Source organism: Pristiophorus japonicus, chromosome 2 (assembly GCF_044704955.1).
Source record: "Pristiophorus japonicus isolate sPriJap1 chromosome 2, sPriJap1.hap1, whole genome shotgun sequence".
Classification (NCBI taxonomy): Eukaryota; Metazoa; Chordata; class Chondrichthyes; family Pristiophoridae; genus Pristiophorus; species Pristiophorus japonicus.
The window spans coordinates 364,261,451-364,283,740 of record NC_091978.1 but is presented as its reverse complement, the minus strand read 5'-3'; the positions used below and the strand labels follow the sequence as shown (position 1 = coordinate 364,283,740).

The 22,290-nt window shown below is 46.3% G+C and overlaps 1 protein-coding gene across 1 annotated transcript in view; it reads right to left on the bottom strand.

Moving 5' to 3' along the window:
• The window catches only part of grid2 (glutamate receptor, ionotropic, delta 2), a 467,741-nt gene that overhangs the window by 358,928 nt on the left and 86,523 nt on the right, over positions 1-22,290 (bottom strand). The window contains exons 4-5 of the mRNA XM_070859425.1: positions 16,843-16,896; positions 6,292-6,465 (exon numbers count right to left, since the gene is read on the bottom strand). Coding sequence (XP_070715526.1) covers positions 6,292-6,465; positions 16,843-16,896 — 228 coding nt within the window. The remainder of the gene's footprint in view (positions 1-6,291; positions 6,466-16,842; positions 16,897-22,290) is intronic.

Below are 22,290 nucleotides of genomic sequence, written 5' to 3'. Positions count from 1 at the left end.
ATCTTGTAATCTATAGTGGAATGTGTGTGCTGGTGAATATCTTTCATAGAAATAGTTAGACACCTTGGCAGTCAAAATGAGTGCACAGCTGAGTTTAGTAACTTATGTACCAACAGCAACTTGCCTTTATAAAGCACCTTTAAATATAGAGAAAGAAAGACTTGCATTTATATAGCGCCTTTCATGACCACCAGACGTCCCAAAGTGCTTTACAACCAATGAAGTACTTTTGGAGTGTAGTCACTGTTGTAATTTGCACACAGCAAGCTCCCACAAAGAGCAATGTGACAATGACCAGATAATCTGTTTTTGTTATGTTGATTAAGGGATAAATAGTGACCCCAGGACACCAGAGGTTAAATCCCCTGCTCTTCTTTGAAATAGTGCCAGGAGATCTTTTATGTCCACTTGAGAGAGCAGATGTTTTAACATTTCACCTGAAATACGGCACCTCCAACAGTGCAGCACTCCCTCAGCACTGCATTGAAGTGTCAGCCTAGATTTTTTTTACACCCAAGTCTCTGGAGGAGGACTTGAACCCACAACCTTCTGACTCAGTGGTAAGTGTGCGACCCACTGAGCCACAGCTGACACTACAGGAGTAAAATGTTACAAGGCACTTCACAGGAGTGTAATTAGACAAAAATTGAGGTGGAGCCAAAGACTGAAACATTAATGCAGGTGACCAATTGCTTGTTCAAAGAGGTAGGTTTTAAGCAGCATAAAGGAGGAGAGAGAGGTAAGGAGCCAAGGAGGTTTGGGGAGGAATTTCCAGAGCTTAAGGTCCAGACAGCTGAAGGCACGGCCGCCAATGGTGGGATGAAGGATGTTGGGGATGCCCAAGAGGCCAGAATTTGAGGAGTGCAGAGATTTTGGAGGGTTGTAGGGCTGGAGGAGGTTACAGAGATAGGGAGGGGGTTGAGGCCAGGGAGGGATTTGAAAATAAGGATGAGAATTTTAATATAGGTTAGAATATGGGCTGCAGAACTTTGGATAAACTCAAGATCATGGAGGGTGGAAGATGGGAGGCCGGCCAGGAGAGGATTGAAGTAGTGACCACACTCGACCAGCTCCGTTGGGCGGGCCACATTGTTCGCATGCCTGACACAAGATTCCCAAAGCAAATGCTCTACTCGGAACTCCAACATGGCAAGCGAGACCCAGGTGGGCAGAGGGTCGTTTCAAGGACACCCTCAAAGCCTCCCTGATAAAATGCAACATCCCCACCAACACCTGGGAACCCCTGGCCCGAAGTGGAGGAAGAGCACCCGGGAGGGCGCTGAGCACCTCGAGTCTCGTCGCCGAGAGCGTGCAGAAATCAAGCGCAGGCAGCGGAAGGAGCGTGCGGCAAACCTGTCCCACCCTCCCCTTCCCTCAACCACTGTCTGTCCCACCTGTGACAGAGACTGTAATTCCCATATTGGACTGTTCAGTCAGCTGAGAACTCACTTTTAGAGTGGAAGCAAGTCTTCCTCGATTTCGAGGGACTGCCTATGATGATGATGATGGAGTAGTTGAGTCTGGAGATTAAGTCAGCATGAATGAGGCATGAACTCCACAGCACAAGAGGCACCACAACGAGTTGTAACAAAATAGGGTGTTTTATTTTTGCCTTTTCCACCTGAGGAACAAGCTGCCGGACTGAATCGCCCGCCTATTGTGGGGCCGGAGCAATTTTCAATCCAGTGCTATCAAAAATTTTACCTCAAAGCCTCTCAAAAGTTGCTCAATGTTGCTGAAAATTGAGATTGTGTTTGTCTAAATTTTGCATTTATAATTCAAATTCAACTCACTGCTCAGTGTCTATGCTGCAGAATTACCAGTACATCCTGATGTGAAATAACAGTGGGAATCATTGACTCCAGTGTAACAATCTAACCTTTCCTCCACGTAACATCACCAGGTAGATGTCTTACCAAGTGAGTGCTGTCAGTTTGAATTTCCGCAGGAGACTCAACAACGATCTCCAATCTTCCGGGCACAAGATTTATTGGACGTCCCGCTGCTGATAAAGCACCTAGATCAGTGGAATCTAATTAACTACCCGACTGCTTAATATTCCATTTTTGTTTAAAACGTGCGGGTTATAATCTCTGCGCTGATGGAAATAATTGATATCACAGACTCTAATTAGAATCATCTTATTTACTGCAGTTTGAAAAGCTCTGTAGTAAATAACGTGATTCTAATTAGTTTTCACATCTGCGACCTTTTAATAGCATTCATGTTAATTTGCTAGCCAATCAGCAGCGATTCTATGTTTTCGAAATTATAGCATATTTCATTCTCGGTTGTTTGGGGATCATTTCCTGGGCAGCCAGCCGGCTGTTTATCAGCTACACGGAGTAATCACAATTCCTTATGCCCCCATTCCAAGTATTTCTGCGCTCGTAAACTAAATTGAATATCAAAACGAGTGCCGGGCTTTTAACATTGGAGGTTGATTGGGTGAAGGAAGTCTGAAATGCAAGGAAATCATTATGAAGGAAAGCCTTTCTTAATAAAACACAACTTGTGTCATAGAAACATAGAAAATTGGTGCAGGAGTAGGCCATTCAGTCCTTCGAGCCTGCACCGCCATTCAATATGATCATGGCTGATCATGCAACCTCAGTACCCCATTCCTGCTTTCTCTCCATACCCTTGATCACTTTAGCCGTAAGGGCCACATCTAACTCCCTTTTGAATATATCTAACGAACTGGCCTCAACAACTTTCTGTGGTAGAGAATTCCACATGTCCGCAACTCTCTGAGTGAAGAAGTTTCTCCTCATCTCGGTCCTAAATGGCTTACCCCTTATCCTTAGACTGTGACCCCTGGTTCTGGACTTCCCCAACATTGGGAACATTCTTCCTGCATCTAACCTGTCCAATCCCACCAGAATGTTATATGTTTCTATAAGATCACCTCTCATTCTTCTAAATTCCATTGAATATAAGCCTAGTCGATCCAGTCTTTCTTCATATGTCAGTCCTGTCATCCTGGGAATCAGTCTGGTGAACCTTTGCTGCATTCTCTCAATCGCAAGAATGTCCTTCCTCAGATTACAAAAGATAACAAAAACAGGGGACAAGAAGTGAGCCTCGTCTCACAAAATGGCTGCAGCCTATTGGAGCTGCGGAAATTAGCGATCCTTCCATCAGGATGATGGATTCCCATCTTTTATAATAACAAAATACCTAGAAAATATATTGAGGGCGAAATTACCCTTTTTTTATAGCCCATTAGTGCCACCGGAGGGCGCTAATGGGGCGCAACGAGGTTATTGCCGGAGGGGTGTGGGGGAGGGGTTGATCGTGCCTCCGGGGAAATTGAAGAGCAAGAGCATTTCAGCAAGTCCCCCCCCCCCCCCCCCCACCCCTGTCCATCCCCCGTAGCCCTGCAAATTCCCTTTCGAAAGCCACGATTGAATCTGCCTCCACCACACTTTCAGGCAGTGCATTCCAGATCCTAACCACTCACTGGGTAAAAAAAGACTATACTTGCCCATGCTGGAGGTGTACATGACTACTTATCAGCATACATTCTCCTCCAGCCCTACAACTCTCCGAGGTCTCTGCACTCCTCCGATTCCGGCCTCTTGTGCATCCCCGATTTTCATCGCTCCACCATCGGTGGCCGTGCCTTCTGTTGCCTGGGCCCCAAGCTCTGGAACTCCCTCCCTAAACCTCTCCATCTCTCTACCTCGTTTTCCTCCTTCAAGGTGCTCCTTAAAACCTACCTCTTTATTCAAACTTTTGATAACCTGTGTTAACATCTCCTTATGTGGCTTGGGGTCAACCTTTGTTTGATAATGCTCCTGTGAAGCGCCTTGGACGCTAAAGCTGCTATATAAATGCAAGTTGTTGTTGTTAAAGTTCAAATAACAGGTATTTAGTGACTGATCGAAAGTTCACGGTGATTTGGGAAGGGAGGGAATTGTTTCTTCATGAAATGTTTAAACTCTGAAAAGAGTTGTGGTGAAAAAGATCGTAGCAGTTTTATTACGATTGGGTCGATAGTCGGTTTGCATTAGTAATCGCAACAAACGTCAATAAATCCGCATAAATTTAATACATTTGATCCAAAAGTTAATTCATATAAGGGGCCAATTTTCCACATTGCCGATTTTTGCCGCAGTTGTCGAGGTACGTCCGATGTTTTAGTGCCCAATTGCAGCCCAAAAAAAAGTTGCAAGTTTTGCCGGAATAAACTTTCATTTTGGAGCGGCGCAGATTGTCCGTAAGCTCTGTGCGTGGAACTTAAGGTCTGCGCCGAAAAACCGAGGTTGCCAGGGTAACGAGGGACACACTGAAGGGCTGAGGCTGCAAAGTGGAAACGCACAAGATGCAGCAAGACATGAGAAATTGCAGAGCAGTAGTGCTGCTGCTATCCCGGGCCGAATGCCTCCCCTACTCCCTCCCCTCTTACTCCCTCCTCCCGCCATCAGTGCACTGCGCCGTTTCTGAAAAAAATCCTTGTTGGTGAAACTCGCTGAAATAGGCAGAAATGGCGATGCCGGCACCCCCAGTGCTGTCAAAAAATCGGCAACTAAAATAATCGGTGTAAGTAGTTCACGATGGTGCAGAAACGGTGGCAAAACTTGCAAATTTTAGTTGCTCAAAAAAACCCAGCTGATTCAAAAAAAACGGCGCACAATGGTGGCAAAAATACAGCCCACTAGTCATTTTAAATTACAAACATCATCCCAGTGTGTGCTAGATGTGTAGTCCGCTGTCCCGTGTGATTGGCATTTGACAATTTATATCACACATTATAGTTCAATACAGCCATTACAATTCATCCAAGTAAAAAGGCAATTGCACCGATCTGACAATACTGCGCTTTGGGAGGGAAATCCCGCTCACCAGAAGCGCCTTTCTGGAAATCGCAGACGCACTCCCACCCTTTATTGCCCATTTAAAATAATGGATGGAAAATAATGTTATGGGCACCGTGATTTTCTAATATTCGCTTCCGGAGGTGAGGCTCCCCACCGGAAGGGCAATTTCATTAGATGTGCCCTTTTGTGTCATTAAATATTTAAATATCAGGCAATCTGGGATATAAGGGGCTGGGTTTTCGGTTCTGCTCTTTTCGGGGGCGGTAATGGCGACGGGGCGGTAAAGTTTGCGCCCGGGAACAGTTTGTGCCTCACAGTCAGCAAAATTGGACAGCTGGGCCCTGAGTGTGGAGCGGAGCGCTAAGGGAGGCCTTCCACGTCTCTCTTGGGGCGCTAGGCCGGCTGAGCAGGTGAAGATCCCCGAGCTAAACAGCCGGCCTCGGAGCACTCCGGGAGAGGCCTGCGCGGGAAAAACACCCCACCAAAATCAATCCCAATAAATAACTCACGCCACCACAACATAAAATGCAAAAAAAATAAAAGAAGAAGCAATCACACTCACCTGAGGTGGACATCACTTACCTCACTGCGGCCGCTACAGCTCGGACCGTCCACTTTCACAGGCGGTCCCAGCAGGGGGCGCTACATGGCGCTACGGATCGGGCGCGAATGCCCTGCCGGGGAGCTGGAAGCTGGCTCTGCTGCCATTGCCTCCGTTCCAGGGCGCTAACAGGACCGGCAAAAGACCGAAAATCCCACCCAATATATACACACAAACACGTATATGATCCTACAACAACAAAATACTGCAGATATTTGAAATAAAAATAGAAAATTCTGGGACTACTCAGCAGGTCAGGCAGCATCTGTGGAGAGAGAATCAGAGTTAACGTTTTAAGTCGATGTCGTTTCATCAGAACTCACAAAAGGGTCATCGACCTGAAACATTAACTCTGTTTCTCTCTCCACAGATGCTGCCTGACCTGCTGAGTATGCGCAATATATTTTGCATCTGGTTCTTGAAGCCTGTGCATGTGCCTGTGCGTGCGTGCATTTGTGTGTGCGTGTGTGTGTGAGTGCCTGTACACACGTGAATGTGATTAAGCTTGTGTGTACATGTGTGCACGTGTGCGTGCATGTGTTTGTGTGTACGTGTGTGGTTGAGTATGTATGTTTGTGTTTACACGTGTGCTTGCGTGTACGTGTGTGCTTGTGCACACACATGCAGCTTTTGCCTGTACATGTGTGCTTGTGTACACAAATACACCTTTGATTGTGTGCTTGCGAGCGCTTATGTCTGTGTTTGTGTGTGCGTGTAACATAGGCCCCCACAAGATACCTTTCATGCCCAACACAGCACAGTAACACTGAGAACATCACTCATAGTAAAGGAATAGAATACATTCCTAGCATCAACAAGTTTAAGCATATATAATTTATTCTGACCGATGAGTTGAAGGAGTCCTACCTCCAGGTTGTGTTTGTAAGGGTCCTTGGGATCACACAGTGCTGGAGAGATCCTGTGCTTACCACGAAAGCAACTGTGAGTGCCGTTTAAAGTCCATGGAAAGGTCTGCCGAATTATTGTCAACCTCCCTATTGACCGCCTGACCAACTCCTCGACATCAGCATCATTTAGTTCCTGGGAAATGGCAGAAATACTTTTTATTTTTTAAACAGAGTGTAGATCTTTGTTCTTCACTTCCTTTGCTCTCCAAAGGCTGCATTGCCCATTTCGCCTCTGCATACCGCCCTGTCTCTCACCGCTACTGCAATAAACCGACAGGGAGTTGGTTAATGGAACCGCAGACTGTCGGGCCGCTTCAACAGAAAAAGAGAAACCATTTGATAGTTGAGCACATTGCTATTAAGAACTAGTCGGTTTATTAGCAAAAGGTTTGACAATCACACTACACATTAGCAGTTCATCCACCATGCTCACAACCACCTGCCTCGTTGTGGATGAACTAGTAATACATCGTGCGATTTTGTTAATAAACCAACTAGTTCTTAATAGCAGTGTGTTGCTATGAATGCTTAAGCAAAGAACCCATAGAAACATAGAAAATAGGAGCAGTAGTAGGCCATTCGACCCTTCGAGTCTGCACCGCCATTGAATATGATCATGGCTGATCCTCTATCTCAACACCATATTCCCGCTTTTTCCCCATACCCCTTGATGTCTTTTGCTTCTAGAAATCTATCTATCTCTCTCTTAAATATATTCAGTGACTTGGCCTCCACAGCCTTCTGTGGTAGAGAATTCCACAGGTTCACCACCCTCTGAGTGAAAAACTTTCTCCTAAATTTCCTACCCCCTATCCTGAGACTGTGACCCCTTGTTCTAGACTTCCCAGCCAGGGGAAATATCCTCCCCGGATCCAGTCTATCCAACCCAGTCAGAATTTTATACGTTTCAATGAGATCCCCTCTCATTCTTCTGAACTCTAGTGAATACAGGCTTAGTCGACCCAATCTCTCCTCATACAACAGTCCTGCCATCCCAGGAATCAGTCTGGTGAACCTTCGCTGCACTCCCTCTGTGGCAAGTATATCCTTTCTTAGGTAAGGAGACCAAAACGGCACACAATACTCCAGGTGCGGTCTCACCAAGGCCCTGTCTAACTGTAGCAAGACATCCTTGCTCCTGTACTCAAATTCTCTTGAATGAAGGCCAACATACCATTTGCCTTCCTAAATGCTTCCTAACTGTGTGAGAACACCACCGCAGGTCGGGGCTATAAATAGAGCTGGAGCGCCAGGCCCTGGAACATCGTGGGCGGAGGTGTGGCTAATGGGGGTACAGGGCCCAGAAGAACAGAGGGCCCAGGGGCAGCATGGGCCTACCCACACTGCGATATGTGCGCGCACTAGGTCCGTGCAGCAGAGCAGGTCTCCAGTCGTCCTGGTTCAACCCTTGCCACTGGACCAAGGCCTAGCTCTGTCGAGCCTGTGTGGTGGCTGGTGTGCAACGGTCACCACACGTTAAAAAAATCCACGCACAGGCATCTTCCACCCCCTCAATTGGAGTTCAGGACTGGAACATCGGGTCCTCCATTGAAACATCTGTGAACTCTTGTGGAAGCAAGTCATCCTCGTTCGAGGGACCACCTATGATGATGATGATTAAGAACTAGTTTGGTTTATTAGCAAACAGGTTTTACAATCACACTACACATTAGCAGTTCATCCACCAGGCTCACAACCACCTGCCTCGTCGTGGATGAACCGGTAATGAGTAGTGGGATTGTTAAACCTTTTGCTAACAAACCAACTAGTTCTTAATAACAGAGTGTTGCTATGAATTCTTAAGCAAAGAATTCATGAAGCAAATGCTTTACAGTAGCTAAAGCAACCGTAGATTAAAATGTAGGAAGGGCTTCCTCTGGTGATACAGCAGCTCACTCCTTCTGTTCGATAATCACACGTACAGTTCACGAGCCGACAGCTGAGTGAAGGTTTGGATTGACAAAGACCTTTCGCCCACACTCTGCGGAGCAGAGTTTACATTTCGCTCGCTCCATACTGCACTTAAGCTCGGAGTACTTAATGCTGTCAACCAGCTGCCGGACAGAAAATGTCTCACTCTCCAGCACGCCCAGCATTGGCTAAAAAAAGTGAGCTTTAAAAAAAACAAATAGATCGCAGAATTGTCGTTACATTTCAATTCTCGCGCAAAACTCATTTTCAATAACTCCAACAAAACAAAAGCGAGGGAAAAACACAGATTGAAACACAGACAGCTGAGGCCTTTTGTTTTTTGAAAGTGAAAAAAAGGACTGTCATCTTCTCATCAAGCCGGGATGTCTGTGGCTGTGGAAAATTAAATCTAACACCCACCGAACTGTAAAATGGTCGCTGCTATTGTTGCCAGCCAATTTAGAGTCAGTTGAACATTTGAGTATGTGGTTTCCAAGCAATTGCTTCTCGAGTCCTTGCGTCCCTTCAACACTCCACCTTGGAGCTTGACTTGTGTCTCAATGACTGCCTCCCCAACTTAACCTGACGTTTAAAGCGGTCGTTAATATTTTGCATTTCTCCTGTAAGTGGATGAGATAACAACTTGATTGTGAGGGAGTAAAGGTGGTTTTGCTGAACCAGAGAAAGTGGTGCAAAGACAATTTTGAAAACTAGATTGCGTTCAGGGAGGAACAGAAGAGCGTAATGGGTTTTCTGTCAAACTATTCATCAACCCAGTCTGAACAGATGGGAACAGGATGAGGCCACATTGTTGAAGCACGGGATTGGACAAGATATTAACGGAAGATGTCCTGATCTCCAAAAAAAACATTAATGCCCTTCGTGGCTTGCAGGTTGTAAAAGTGGTGAAACTTTAAAATAACCAGAACTTGGGGGAGAATTTAAGAACACAGAAATTAGGAGCAGAAGTAGGTCATTCGGTCCCTCGAGCCCGCTCCGCCATTCAATAAGATCATGGCTGATCGTTGACCTCAACTCCTGTCATGTATGAGTGCTTGGGGTTACTAGCCACCAGGTGGCGCGACTGTCGGAGGTCATTTGGCTGTGCACACTGGTGTGCAGGCCAGGTATAAAAGGCAAGCCATCATGTAACGAGGTCACTTTGGGCCCTAATAAAGCAGAGCCAGGTTTGTGCCTGTGTTAGTTTACAGTCTTCAGTCTATCGAGTTATTTCATACATAACAACTCCACTTTCCTGTACTATCCCCATATCCTGTTGATCTCAGGAAGTAGAACCAACCATGCCATGGTGAATCAGCCACCCATCTTACACCCAACTCAACTGAGTTCGATGGGGTAGGGTGTACAATGATCCACCGATTCGCTGTCACCAGGTCTGCTCCTGTTGTCCAAGAACTTTTTCATTCCACCCCTTTGTATGTGTGCAGGGACAGAGGCACCTGGGCTTTATGTGCATAGATCCTATAAGAACATAAGAACTTAAGAATTAGGAGCAGGAGTAGGCCATTCGGTCCCTCGAGCCCGCTCCGCCATTCAATAAGAGCATGGCTGATCTTCTACCTCAACTCCACTTTCCTGCACTGTCCCCATATCCCTTGATTCCATTAATATCCAAAAATCTATCGATCTCTGTCTTGAATATACTTAAAGACTGACCCTCCACAGCCCTCTGGAGTAGAGAATTCCAAAGATTCACCACCCTCTGAGTGAAGAAGTTTCTCCTCATCTCAGTCCTAAATGGCCGACCCCTTATCCTGAGACTGTGACCCCTGGTTCTCGACTCCCCAGCCAGAGGAAACACCCTCCCTGCATTTACCCTGTCAAGCCCTGTAAGAATCGTGTATGTTTCAATGAGATCACCTCTCATTCTTCTAAACTCTGGAGAATATAGGCCCAGTCTACTCGATCTCTCCTCAAAGGACAATCCCCCCATCCACCCATCCTTGAAGGTGATAGGACATATTGAGAGAGTAGTTAGCAAAGCATATGGGATCCGGGGCTTCATAAGATATGATGGTAAGTACTTCAGGGAATCAAATACAGCCAGAGTGATCTCCTGGACTAGTTTTGATCACATGGATGGGTCAGAAAGGAATTTTCCCAGATTTTTTTCCCCAATTCGCCTAGGTTTTTATCTGTTTTTTTTGCCTCTCCCAGGAGATCGTATGGCTCTGGTTGGGGTGGAGTGTAAAATATTGCGATGCAAGGGGTATTGCAGTTGTGTGGGGTGGACTAGTTGGGCCGGATGCTCTTTACCTGTCCGCCATTGTTCATTATTCATAGGTTTATATGTAACCTTCAGGGCTGCTGAACGAGGGCCGTGTGGCTCTTTGTTGGCCGGCGCGGACACGATGGGCCAAAATGGCCTCCATCTGCACTGTAAATTTCTATGTTTCGATAAGTAGAGGTATAGAGCCATCATCATCATCATAGGCAGTCCCTCGGAATTGAGGAAGACTTGCTTCCACTCTTAACATGAGTTTTTAGGTGGCTGTATAGTCCAATACGAGAACCACAGTCTCTGTCACAGGTGGGGAGATAGTCGGTGAGGGTAAGGGAGGGTGGGACTGGTTTGCCGCATGCTCCTTCCGCTGCCTGCGCTTGTTTTCTGCATGCTCTCGGTGATGAGACTCGAGGTGCTCAGCGCCCTCCCGGATGCACTTCCTCCACTTAGGGCGGTCTTTGGCCAGGGACTCCCAGGTGTCGGTGGGGATGTTGCATTTTTTCAAGGAGGCTTTGAGAGTATAGCGTGCTCATTGACACATATAGGGGACTGGCCAACCTGTTTCTATTCATTTCCTGTTTGCACTACCTTAGTGACGTTGCTAATTCGCTTATGTTAAATGGGTTAGCGGCTGCAGTAAAGTTAGCAGAGGAAGGAATTTAGTGTTAGAAAGTACAAGAAAAAACTGTACACAGAGCGAAAGAAGCCTCGGGCATCATGTTCAATCTGTGACCCATGACCTTTTGCAGTCCGGCCGACAAAGCTCAGGAATCTGGGTTCTATTCTATTGCTGTGGGGGAAAGAGCAGGGGAGCGGGACTAATTGAATAGCTGTCTGAAAGAGCGGGTACAGCCACGAGGGGCCGAATAGCCTCCTTCTGTGTTGCATGATTCTGCAACATTCGTCTTCATGTTGCTTCGTTTGACGTTTTGAGTTTCGTGGGCTCGGAGGTTTGAAAAGGACCATTCTCGGCTCAGTTATAAGAACAGAAGAGCATAAGAAATAGGAGCAGGTGTAGGCCATTTGGCCCCTCGATTCTGCTCCGCCATTCACTAAGATTATGGCTGATCTGATCCTGGCCTCAACTCCACTTCCCCGCCCGCTCCCCATAACCCTCGACTCCCTTACCTCACTGGCGGATAAATTTTACATCAGAGCATCAACGCTGTCAGTGGTGGCATGTTGAGGTGAGGGCACATTAACGGGAACATGGCTTAAATTCAGTGATTCTATTGCGTACAGTCTATTGGCCTACAAAATAGATTAAACATTCTTGTTTGGGAGATTATTAGATTGGACTCGTGCTGTGTAATATTAAGAATTGATACATTTGGATAAAATACTTCTCTGCAATGTTACAGAAGGCATTCACATTTAAAATAACCCATTTATTAGTCATGCCCCCTCACACAGCATGATTTCAATTCACTTCTATTGTGTGCTGAATGAGCCAGTGCTTTATGAAGTGCAGTTCTTACACAAAAGATTGACAGGGTTGGGCTGATGCTAGCGATGTTCCGTGAATTAATTTTGCTTATTTATATAGTCCCATACTCTCACAAAACGCATGGGAAAAACTGAAGCAGCCTTGTGTGTTTCTCCCAGCAGTGCAATGAAGGAACTGTACCTTGTTTGGAAGCATTATGCAAAAAAATAAATAAAACAAGATCCTCCTTCTCAACAATTAACACATTTGGGAGTCTAATTAGTTCTCACAGAGAGGACCTTTTTCTCCACAATCGCTAAAACAGAAAATTAAAATATTTTGTCGGACTTGCTTTTCTTGTTCTCCTCCTCCCTCATTTACTCCAGACAAGGCTCAGACAGCTATACAAAGCCCTGGTTAGACCACATCTGGAGTGCTGTGTGCAGTTCTGGGCACTGTAGCTTAAAAAGGAGATATTGGCCTTGGAATAGAAACATAGAAAATAGGTGCAGGAGTAGGTCATTCGGCCCTTTGAGCCTGCACCACCATTCAATATGATCATGGCTGATCATGCAACTTCAGTACCCCCTCCTGCTTTCTCTCCATACCCCTTGATTCCTTTAGCCATAAGGGCCACATCTAACTCCCTTTTGAATATATCCCTTTTGAATATGAATGAGTACTGCGCATAATTTTTTTAAAATTCATTCATTGGATGTGGACATCGCCGGGAAGGCCAGCATTTATTGCCTATCCCTAATTGCCCTCAAGAAGGCAGTGGTGAACCACCTTGGTGGTGCCTTACTGGGCCATTTAAGAGTCAACCACATTGCTGTGGGTCTGGAGTCACATATAGGCCAGACCAGGGAAGGGAAACAGATTTCCTTCCCTAAAGGACATTGGTGAACCAGTTGGGTTTTTACAACAATTCAGTAGTTTCATGGTCACCATTACTGACACTAGCTTTGCAATTCCAGATTTATGTAATTAACTGAATTTAAATTCTCCAGCTGCCATGGTGGGATTTGAACTGATATTTCTGGATCATTAGTCCAGTTACATAACCGCTATGCTACCGTACCCATAATGGATTCTAAGGGTTAGATTATGAGGAGAGATTACATAAACTAGCCTGTGTATTCACTGGAATAGAGAAGGTTAAGGGGGTGATTTCATTGAGGTTGTTCGGGTTGTGAAAGGAACAGATAGGGTAGATAGAGAAAATCCTTTATCCGCTGGTGGGGGAATCTAGGAAACGGGGAACACAACTTTAAAATCAGAGCCAGCCCATTCAGGAGAGAAGTTGGGGAAACACTTCTTCATGCAATGGGTGGTAGAAGTGGGAACTCTCTCCCACGAAAAGCAGAAGATGCTGGCTCAATTAATCATTTCAGCTCTGAGTTGGAGAGGTTTTTTTTCTCACCAAGGGTATTGAGGGACATGTAGCCAAGGTGGGTGGGTGGAGTTCGTCACAGATTAGCCATGATCTCATTGAATGGTGGCACAGGTTTGAGGGGCTGAATGGCCTCCTTCTGTTCCTATGTTCCTCTGCACAGGCCTCTCGAGCCAGCCCCTTTGCAGAAGAGAGACACTTCACCGAGGGGTTGCCAACCCGCCCCAGGATAGTTCTGGAGTCTCCAGGAATTGAATATTAATCACCAGGACACTATTGGGAACAATAAACCTGGGCCAAAAAATCATAGGGGCGTTATTAAAAATGGTGGGGTCTTTTTTATCTCATTTCTTCACCATTTTTGTTTATTAGTTCAAAAAATATTGGAGTTGGAATAAACATAGAAACATAGAAACATAGAAACATAGAAACATAGAAAATAGATGCAGGAGTAGACCATTTGGCCCTTCGAGCCTGCACCACCATTCAATATGATCATGCAACTTCAGTACCCCATTCCTGCCTTCTCTCCATATCCCTTGATCCCTTTAGCCATAAGGGCCACATCTAACTCCCTATCTAATGAACTGGCCTCAACAACTTTCTGTGGTAGAGAATTCCACAGGTTCACAATACTCTGAGCGAAGAAGTTTCTCCTCATCTCGGTCCTAAATGGCGTACCCCTTATCCTTAGACTGTGACCCCTGGTTCTGGACTTCCCCAACATCGGGAGCATTCTTCCTGCATCTAACCTGTCCAATCCCGTCAGAATTTTATATGTTTCTATGAGGTCCCCTCTCATTCTTCTAAAGATTGTTTGACTGTCAAGAATCATCTAATTGGGTAAGGAAGAGTCTGTTCGCTTTCCAGTTGGTGTGGGACGGAGGTGAGGATTGACGTGTTGGACGACCAATGGCGGGAGCCTGGGGGCGGGAAGTCATGTGATAAAACCGCCAGGAATATGTCCACAGATGGCAATCTTAACTTCACCTCATCCTCAACTTATAGTTTCCTTTCCTTCTCGGATATTCCTTTTCACCCACAACAGCCAGTTAAGAGATTATCGTGATGGTAAATTGTGTTACAATAATGCTTGCACATTAAAGGAAGCAGAAAGAAAAATCTATAAATAACTGATGGTATTGGAACTCCACTGCGATGCCGAGGACAGCCAATTCATTATTTGAGGACTTCAGGTCGATGGGAACTATAGCCACCAATTTCCTTGGAGGTGCTGACACTCTGCTGCATAACTTTGCCGGCAGTTGTACTGTAGGCACCTGTGACTATGCTCACAGGTTTGCTCTTGATCTTTGGGCACCCTGTGCGGAGGGGAGCGGGCAGTTCGGAAGGCCTCCACGTGGGACTGCTCCTGGGCATGGCCAAAGTGGCCATCAGCTGGTCCAGGCAGCAGGCGGTCGAGGGGGTTGTTCAGCCCGACTGCCTGCCTCTCTTCCACGGTTACATTCCTGGTGTTCCTGGAGATGGAGCACGCGGTGTTCACCGGTACGCTCGCGGCCTTCTGCGAGAGGTGGGCACCGAAAACTGGAGTGCATCATCACTCCCGGCAACCAAATTTTAATTTGAATTAAGTTTACTGTCAAAAGTTTAATTTGTTTAATGTGTCGGTTTTAGTGCCCCTCTTTAATAAGGGGGCAATTGATTTATGGTTTCAACTTAAAACAGTTGTAGAGCTGTTGAGTTGGGAGTGGCTTAGCCAGTCACGTGATGTTCTCAAAGACTCAATAAAACTCCAGCCAGTTGGGTTTGGGGGATCCCTGATGAGGCAGGTGGTTGTGAGCCTGGTGGATGAACTGGTAATGTGTAGTGTGATTGTTAAACCTTTTGCTAATAAACCAACTAGTTCTTAATAGCAATGTGTTGCTATGAATTCTTAAGCAAAGAACCCGTGAAGCAAATACACCACAGCGGGAACCTCGAGGAAATAACCGGCCGATATCTAAAATGGAGCGGGGGAGGGAGGCACTAAGCTCTGATGAACTTACTGAGGTAAATTCAGAGAGGATATGCTAACCGGCAGCGAGGCTTGTTCGATGGGAGCGAAGGGTGGAAGATTCGAGTGCGGAGATCCACATTGTCTGCGCTGTGACGTGATTTTTGGGTCATTAAATTGAACTAGTGTTTCCCCTTCTCAGTCAACAGTGGCTCTCTTATCTGTTACCATTATAGACAGTGCAGCAGCATGTGCTGGTGAGTGGGGCTTTGATTGGAGTCGCGGTACAGGTCTTTGAATGGCGGAACAGGCTCGAGGGGCTGAATGGCCTCCTCCTGTTCCTATGAAATCATAGCTCTGCCATAAAAACCCAATCGTCGAAGTGTTAAGAAAGGTATGCATGTCATTGAGGCAGAAAGGATCATCTGTCTACAGTTCTGGGCATCGCGTTTTAGAAAGGATATATTGGCTTTGGACGGAGTGTTGCACAGATTCACCTGAATGTTACCAGGACTCCAAGGGTTAAACTATGAGGCAAGACTGCATAAGCTAGGCTTGTATTCCCTGGAATATAGAAGGTTAAGGGTGATTTGATTGAGGCTTTTAAGGTTTGGAAAGGAATAGATAGCGTAGCCATGGGTAGCCTTGGTGAGACCACACCTGGAGTACTGTGCAGAGTCTTGGTCTCCTATCTATGGAAAGAAACACTTGCCTTAGAGGTGGTACAACGGAGGTTCACTAGATTGATTGCTGGGATGAGAGGACTGTCTGCTGATGAGAGATTGTGCAGAATAAGCCTATACTCTCTGGAGCTTAGAAGAATGAGAGGTGATCTCATTGAAACATAAAAAATTCTGAAGGGTATTGACGTGGTAGATGCGGAGAGACGGTTTCCCTCAATGATTTTATTGATTGGCGGAACAGGCTTGAGGGGCCCGATGGCCTACTCCTGCTCCTAATTCTTATGTCCTATATTTACATAATATTACATTTTTTATTATTAATAACCGAAACAGTCAGGCAGCTGTGCAGTACACTTACTCCTTAAAGTTGATGCACGCTCGGTTTTTGAGCTGCCGAGAGCCGATTTGAAAATGACGGTGCCTGTTTAAAACGAGCGCAGTCACTCAGCCCAAACACACATAAGCTTTTCCAGCGGCAGATTCCAGGCGACAGGAAGTTTTGCCAAAGGGCCAAAGTGTGAATGAGACAAAGCCGCACTTTGCTGCGACGTATTCGCCGGGCTGACAAAAGGGGGGGGCCTGTATTCCGAACAGGAAACCCTCCAGTACATAATCCCAGGCGGGCGGGCAGTCCAACGGGAGGCGCAGCATGGCGGCGCTGCTCTGTCGCCCTGTGCAAGGATCGTGAAGCATAATTCCCGTCCTATTTGCATCCGTTATATCCCGTGGTATCCCTTGAACTTTGCACGAGGTGACAGGAAACCATGAGCCAGCAATGGAGGGCATATTCACGCCTTTGTGCTCTTGCGATTAAAAGGAATTTATAATATCTCTTGCTCCTTGGCAAAACTTTGGTCGAATTTTGTCTCGTTTCCCCCTCCCACGCACGAACAATTACCTCATTTATGAAGATCCAGTGGCAGTCAAAAGCTACGAGGTTGGAGTCAACGACCTGTGGAGTGGAAAGGACCAGTCTGTCACTCAAATACTCGTTCCATACAAAAGCCATTTGATACATGCAGCCAGAGCTGTGCACTGCTTCAGTCTTTCATTGCTCCAGCAAATCTCCAACATTGCTTTTCCTTTCCCCACCAACCCCGTCTCCCCTCCCCTGCCACCCCCCACCATTCCCCCCCCCCCCTCCCACCCCAACAAAGTGCTTGTGTTAAAAAAAGGAGTCCCTTTATTCATTGACTGAGAAAATACAAGCAACCCTTCAGTGCTTTGTGTTATGTTTTATATCTCCAACGCTGGCAGATGATTTTTATTTTCGAGATGCCGTTGAAGGCATTCCAACTGGGAAGCCAGCTGACACGCAGCCAGAGCCGAAAGGACAGCATTTTTATTTTCTTGTCGTCCGACTTCATCAAAACGAAAAATATTTTCAAAAGAGGCGACTATTCAAACAGCACCGCTTCCGAGAACCCAGCAGAAATACGACTTGTGCCACGGTTCGGCTTAACGTTCCTGGGCTCGGCTGTGACAACTACCACTCCCCAGTTGTGACAGTGGCAACTTGGAAAAGTGCCTTCCCCTCTTTCCAACCTTCGCCCGCAGTCGAACGCGAGCGGTTTCAAGTATGCACCACCGACAAGCCGCTCACACTGCCTTGCATCTCAGCAACAACTTGCGTCTGCCGAGCGCCGTTAAGGTGGTGAAACATCCCGAGAATGACGCAGAATTTACCGCACGGAAACAGGCCGCTGGGCCCGACTGGTCCGTGCCAGCGTCTAATGCTCCACTCGAGCCTCCTCCCGTTCCATTTACTCACTCTCACCCCATCGTCTCAGTCGCCCTGCCAGACTCCCAATTCCTTCCTCTGTGCTGAGCGCAGGGGCGGAGTTCGCGGCTCCCACGGGCAGGTACAAGGTGCACAAGCGCCCGTAGGGGCCCCGCAGGTTCCGGGCTCAGGCACGCGCTGCACATGCGCCGAAACCCACAACTTGCGATCGGTCAAGAATCCTTTTGACACATCGTAGGAATCTAACAGCAGTGGGCCTCCGCGGGCGGGGAGTTGGGCCATTTGCCCACCTTCTGCCCAGCGAATGCCCGTGAAACTCTTACGTTTGAGAAAATCAGGTGTAAGGCCTGCTTTTATCAGCCTGAAACTTTTAAAGGACAGAAAAATACTTTTTTTTCAATAATTGAAACATTTAAAACCTTTAAAATATGTACATTTATTTTTCAAAAAGTGTAATTTTTGTGTTCAAAAATAATTAAATTCCATTTTGCTAAATTAGTGGTTTAAACATATGTATATTTTAATTGTTTGTGTATTTTTTTGGGGGGGGGGGTATTCCCATTCATAGTAATGGTGATTCTGTACATGTGGAACTCATCACAAGAATGACTGGGAATACCCCTACTTTGATTGGCTGGGCCGGCCCATGTGATCCCAGGGATGTGTGTGAAACGCCTGCTCCCCTGAGACATGTGGGCCTCTCCGCAGGCCTTCGTATACAGGCCCGGGACCACAAGTCTCCGAACCTCCCGGACCACCTGATAAGTTGGAAGAATTTTTTTTCAGGTCGGAAGCCTCCGACTGCAATTAATGCACCGTAGAGAGTGGACGCCCACTGACGTCAACCGTGCTCTCACAGGATTCTGTCAGCTTTGCCTCCGTCGAGCTAGCCCGGTGAAAGGTATCGCACTGTACATTGTACGTGAAGCCTGCACCAGTCAGCCAACACTACAGGCCGTGTTATCTGTTGTAGCTGAATGCCGTCTTTATGCGGAGGCATCAAGCCTTCAGCTGCAGTGGCACCAGAGCATAAAGAAATACTCCAGCTTCTGTTAAACACTCTTTGTTGCTCCGCGCTCTCAAACCATCAATAAAAAGCATCGTTACTTTCTGGGTTTGCTTGTCGACATGAGATTACATTCTGATCTTATCTGCATAAGAACATAAGAAATAGGAGCAGGAGTAGGCCATACGGCCCCCTCGAGCCTACTCCGCCATTTAATACGATCATGGCTGATCCGTTCATGGACTCAGCTCCACTTGCCTGCCCACTCCCCATAATCCCTTATCAGTTAAGAATCTGTCTATCTCTGTCTTAAATGTATTCAATGTCCCAGCTTCCACAGCTCTCTGAGGCAGTGAATTCCACGGATTTACAACCTCTGAGAGAAGAAATTCCTCCTCATCTCTGTTTTAAATGGGCGGCCCCTTATTCTAAGATTATGCCCCCGAGTTCTAGTCTCCCCATCAGTGAAAACATCCTCTCTGCATCCGCCCTGTCACGCCCCTTCATAATCTTATACGTTTCGATAAGATCACCTCTCATTCTTCTGAATTCCAATGAGTAGAGGCCCAACCTACTCAACCTTTCCTCATAAGTCAACCCCCTCATCCCCGGGATCAACCGAGTGAACCTTCTCTGAACTGCCTCCAAAGCAAGTATATCATTTCATAAATATGGAAATCAAAACTGTACGCAGTATTCCAGGTGTGGCCTCACCAATACCCTGTATAACTGAATCTGATCGATTTGGCTTTGTGCAATGGTGGCTATTTATTCTACGTTTAGTGAAGTGCGCTTTCTTCGCTGGTTCGTAAATTTATCTTGAAGTTTTGCCCATGCTTTGGAACTCATCATCATAGGCAGTCCCTCGAAATCGAGGAAGACTTGCTTCCACTCTAAAAGTGAGTTCTCAGGTGAGTGAACAGTCCAATATGGGAATTACAGTCTCTGTCACAGGTGGGACAGACAGTGGTTGGAGGAAATGATGGATGGGCAGTCTGTGCAATATATAAATCCATTTTTTCTTATTAATTGCTTCCCCCTTTTTAAAGTGACTCTCAGGTTGATTATTTTAGATTGAGCTTGTAATGTATGCACCTGTGAATATGCTTAAAGGGTGGTAGAGCTGTTGCATTGTGAATGGCTTAGCCAGTCACGTGATGTTCACAAGACTCAATAAAACCCCAGCCAGTTGGGTCTCGGTCATCCACGATGAGGTATGCAGTTGTGAGCCTGGTGGATGAACTGGTGATTGTTAGTGTGATTGTTAAACCTTTGTTAATAAACCAACTAATTCTGAATAACAATGTGTTGCTATGAATTCTTAAGCAAATAACCGATGAAGCAAATACATTACAGAGGTGAAGATACAATGTGGATGATTCCTGGCAAAGGCGAGTGCCACTTTAATGGAAGCGAACGCCACAAACATGGGCCCGATTCTAGAACACGTCCGCATCTCTGGATTGCTGGCCCTTGGAATTTTACTGCAGCCAGCTCCAATTCTCAAGCGTGATTACTAATCTCTCTTATTTAAGCATGATTCCCCCAAATGTATGGTGGGCTAGTCTAGGCACATTGAAAGAAAGACAGACTTGCATTTATATAGCGCCTTTCATTACCACCGGGTCGCCCCAATGCACTTTGCAGCCAATGAAGTACTTTTTTTGAAGTGTATTCACTGTTGTAATGTGGGAAACACGGCTGTCAATTTATGCACAGCAAGCTCCCACAAACAGCAATGTGATAATCATCAGATAATCTGCTTTTACTGATGTTGATTGAGGGAAAAATATTGGCTAGGACATTGGGGATAACTCCCCTGCTCTTCTTCAAACTAGTGCCATGGGATATTTTACGTCCACCTGAGAGAGAAGACAGCGTCTCGGACTAACGGCTCAGCTGAAAGACGGCCTCTCCGACAGTGCAGCACTCCCTCAGCACTGCACAGGGAGTGTCAGCCTAGATTTATGTGCTCAAGTCCCTAGAGTGGGACTTGAACCCACAACCTTCTGACTCAGAGGTGAGTGTGCTGCCCACCGACACTGGAGATTCCAATTACAAAATGGCAGAGCAACAGTCAACGAAATAACATGTTTTACAAATTGACTGTCAGTGAAGATTTCTCAAACAAGCTCTGGAGGTTAATATTTTAATGATGGTAGTTGGGACAGGCAGTTCCTTCAACATTGAAAAGTGTGGATTCGGTGCTTTGTTATGCATCTTTGAGATTTATTTTAAGCTCCCTGAAGACACATCAGTAAACATAGAAACATAAAAACATAGAAAATAGGTGCAGGAGTAGGCCATTCAGCCCTTCGAGCCTGCACCACCATTCAATAAGATCTTGGCTGATCATTCACCTCAGTACCCCTTTCCTGCTTTCTCTCCATACCCCTTGATCCCTTTAGCTGTAAGGGCCACATCTAACTCCGTCTTGAATATATCCAATGAACTGGCATCAACAACTCCCTGCAGTAGGGAATTCCACAGGTTAACAACTCTCTGAGTGAAGAAGTTTCTCCTCATCTCAGTCCTAAATGGCTTACCCCTTATCCTTAAACTGTGTCCCCTGGTTCTGGACTGCCCCAACATCGGAAACATTCTTCCTGCATCTAACCTGTCCATTCCCGTCAGAATTTTATATGTTTCTATGCGATCCCCCCTCATCCTTCTAAACTCCAGTGAACACAGGCCCAGTCGATCCAGTCACTCCTCATATGTCAGTCCTGCCATCCCGGGAATCAGTCTGGTGAACCTTCGCTGCACTCCCTCAATATCAAGAACGTCCTTCCTCAGATTAGGAGACCAAAACTGAACCCAATATTCCAGGTGAGGCCTCACCAAGGCCCTGTACAACTGCAGTAAGACCTCGCTGCCCCTGTACTCAAAACCCCTAGCTATGAAGGCCAACCTACCATTTGCCTTCTTCACCGCCTGTTGCACCTGCATGCCAACTTTCAAAATACTCCCGAGGCATGGAATACAAGAGCAGGGAGGTTATGCTTGAACTATATAAAACATTGTTAGGCCACAGCTAGAGTACTGCGTGCAGTTCTGGTCACCACATTACAGGAAGGATGTGATTGCACTTGAGAGGGTACAGAGGAGATTTACGAGGATGTTGCCAGGATTGGAAAACTTTAGCTATGAGGAAGGATTGGATAGGCTGGGATTGTTTTCTTTGGAACAGAGGAGGCTGAGTGGAGATTTAATTGAGGTGTATAAAATTATGAGGGGCCTAGATAGAGTGGATAGGAAGAACCTATTCCCCTTAGCAGAGGGTTCAATAACCAGGGGGCATAGATATAAAGTGGTCGGAGGTTTAGAGGGGAGATGAGGAGACATTTCTTCACCCAGAGGGTGGTGGGGGTCTGGAACTCACTGCCTGAAAGGGTGGTAGAGGCAGAAACCCTGACCACATTTAAAAAGTACTTGGATGTGCACTTGAAGTGCCATAATCTACAGGGCTATGGACCAAGAGCTGGAAAGGGGGTTATGCTGGTCATTATCATCATAGGCAGTCCCTCAAATCGAGGATGACTTGCTTCCACGTCAAAAACTTCACAGTTGTTTCAATGAAGGACCTAAAATTCCAGGTC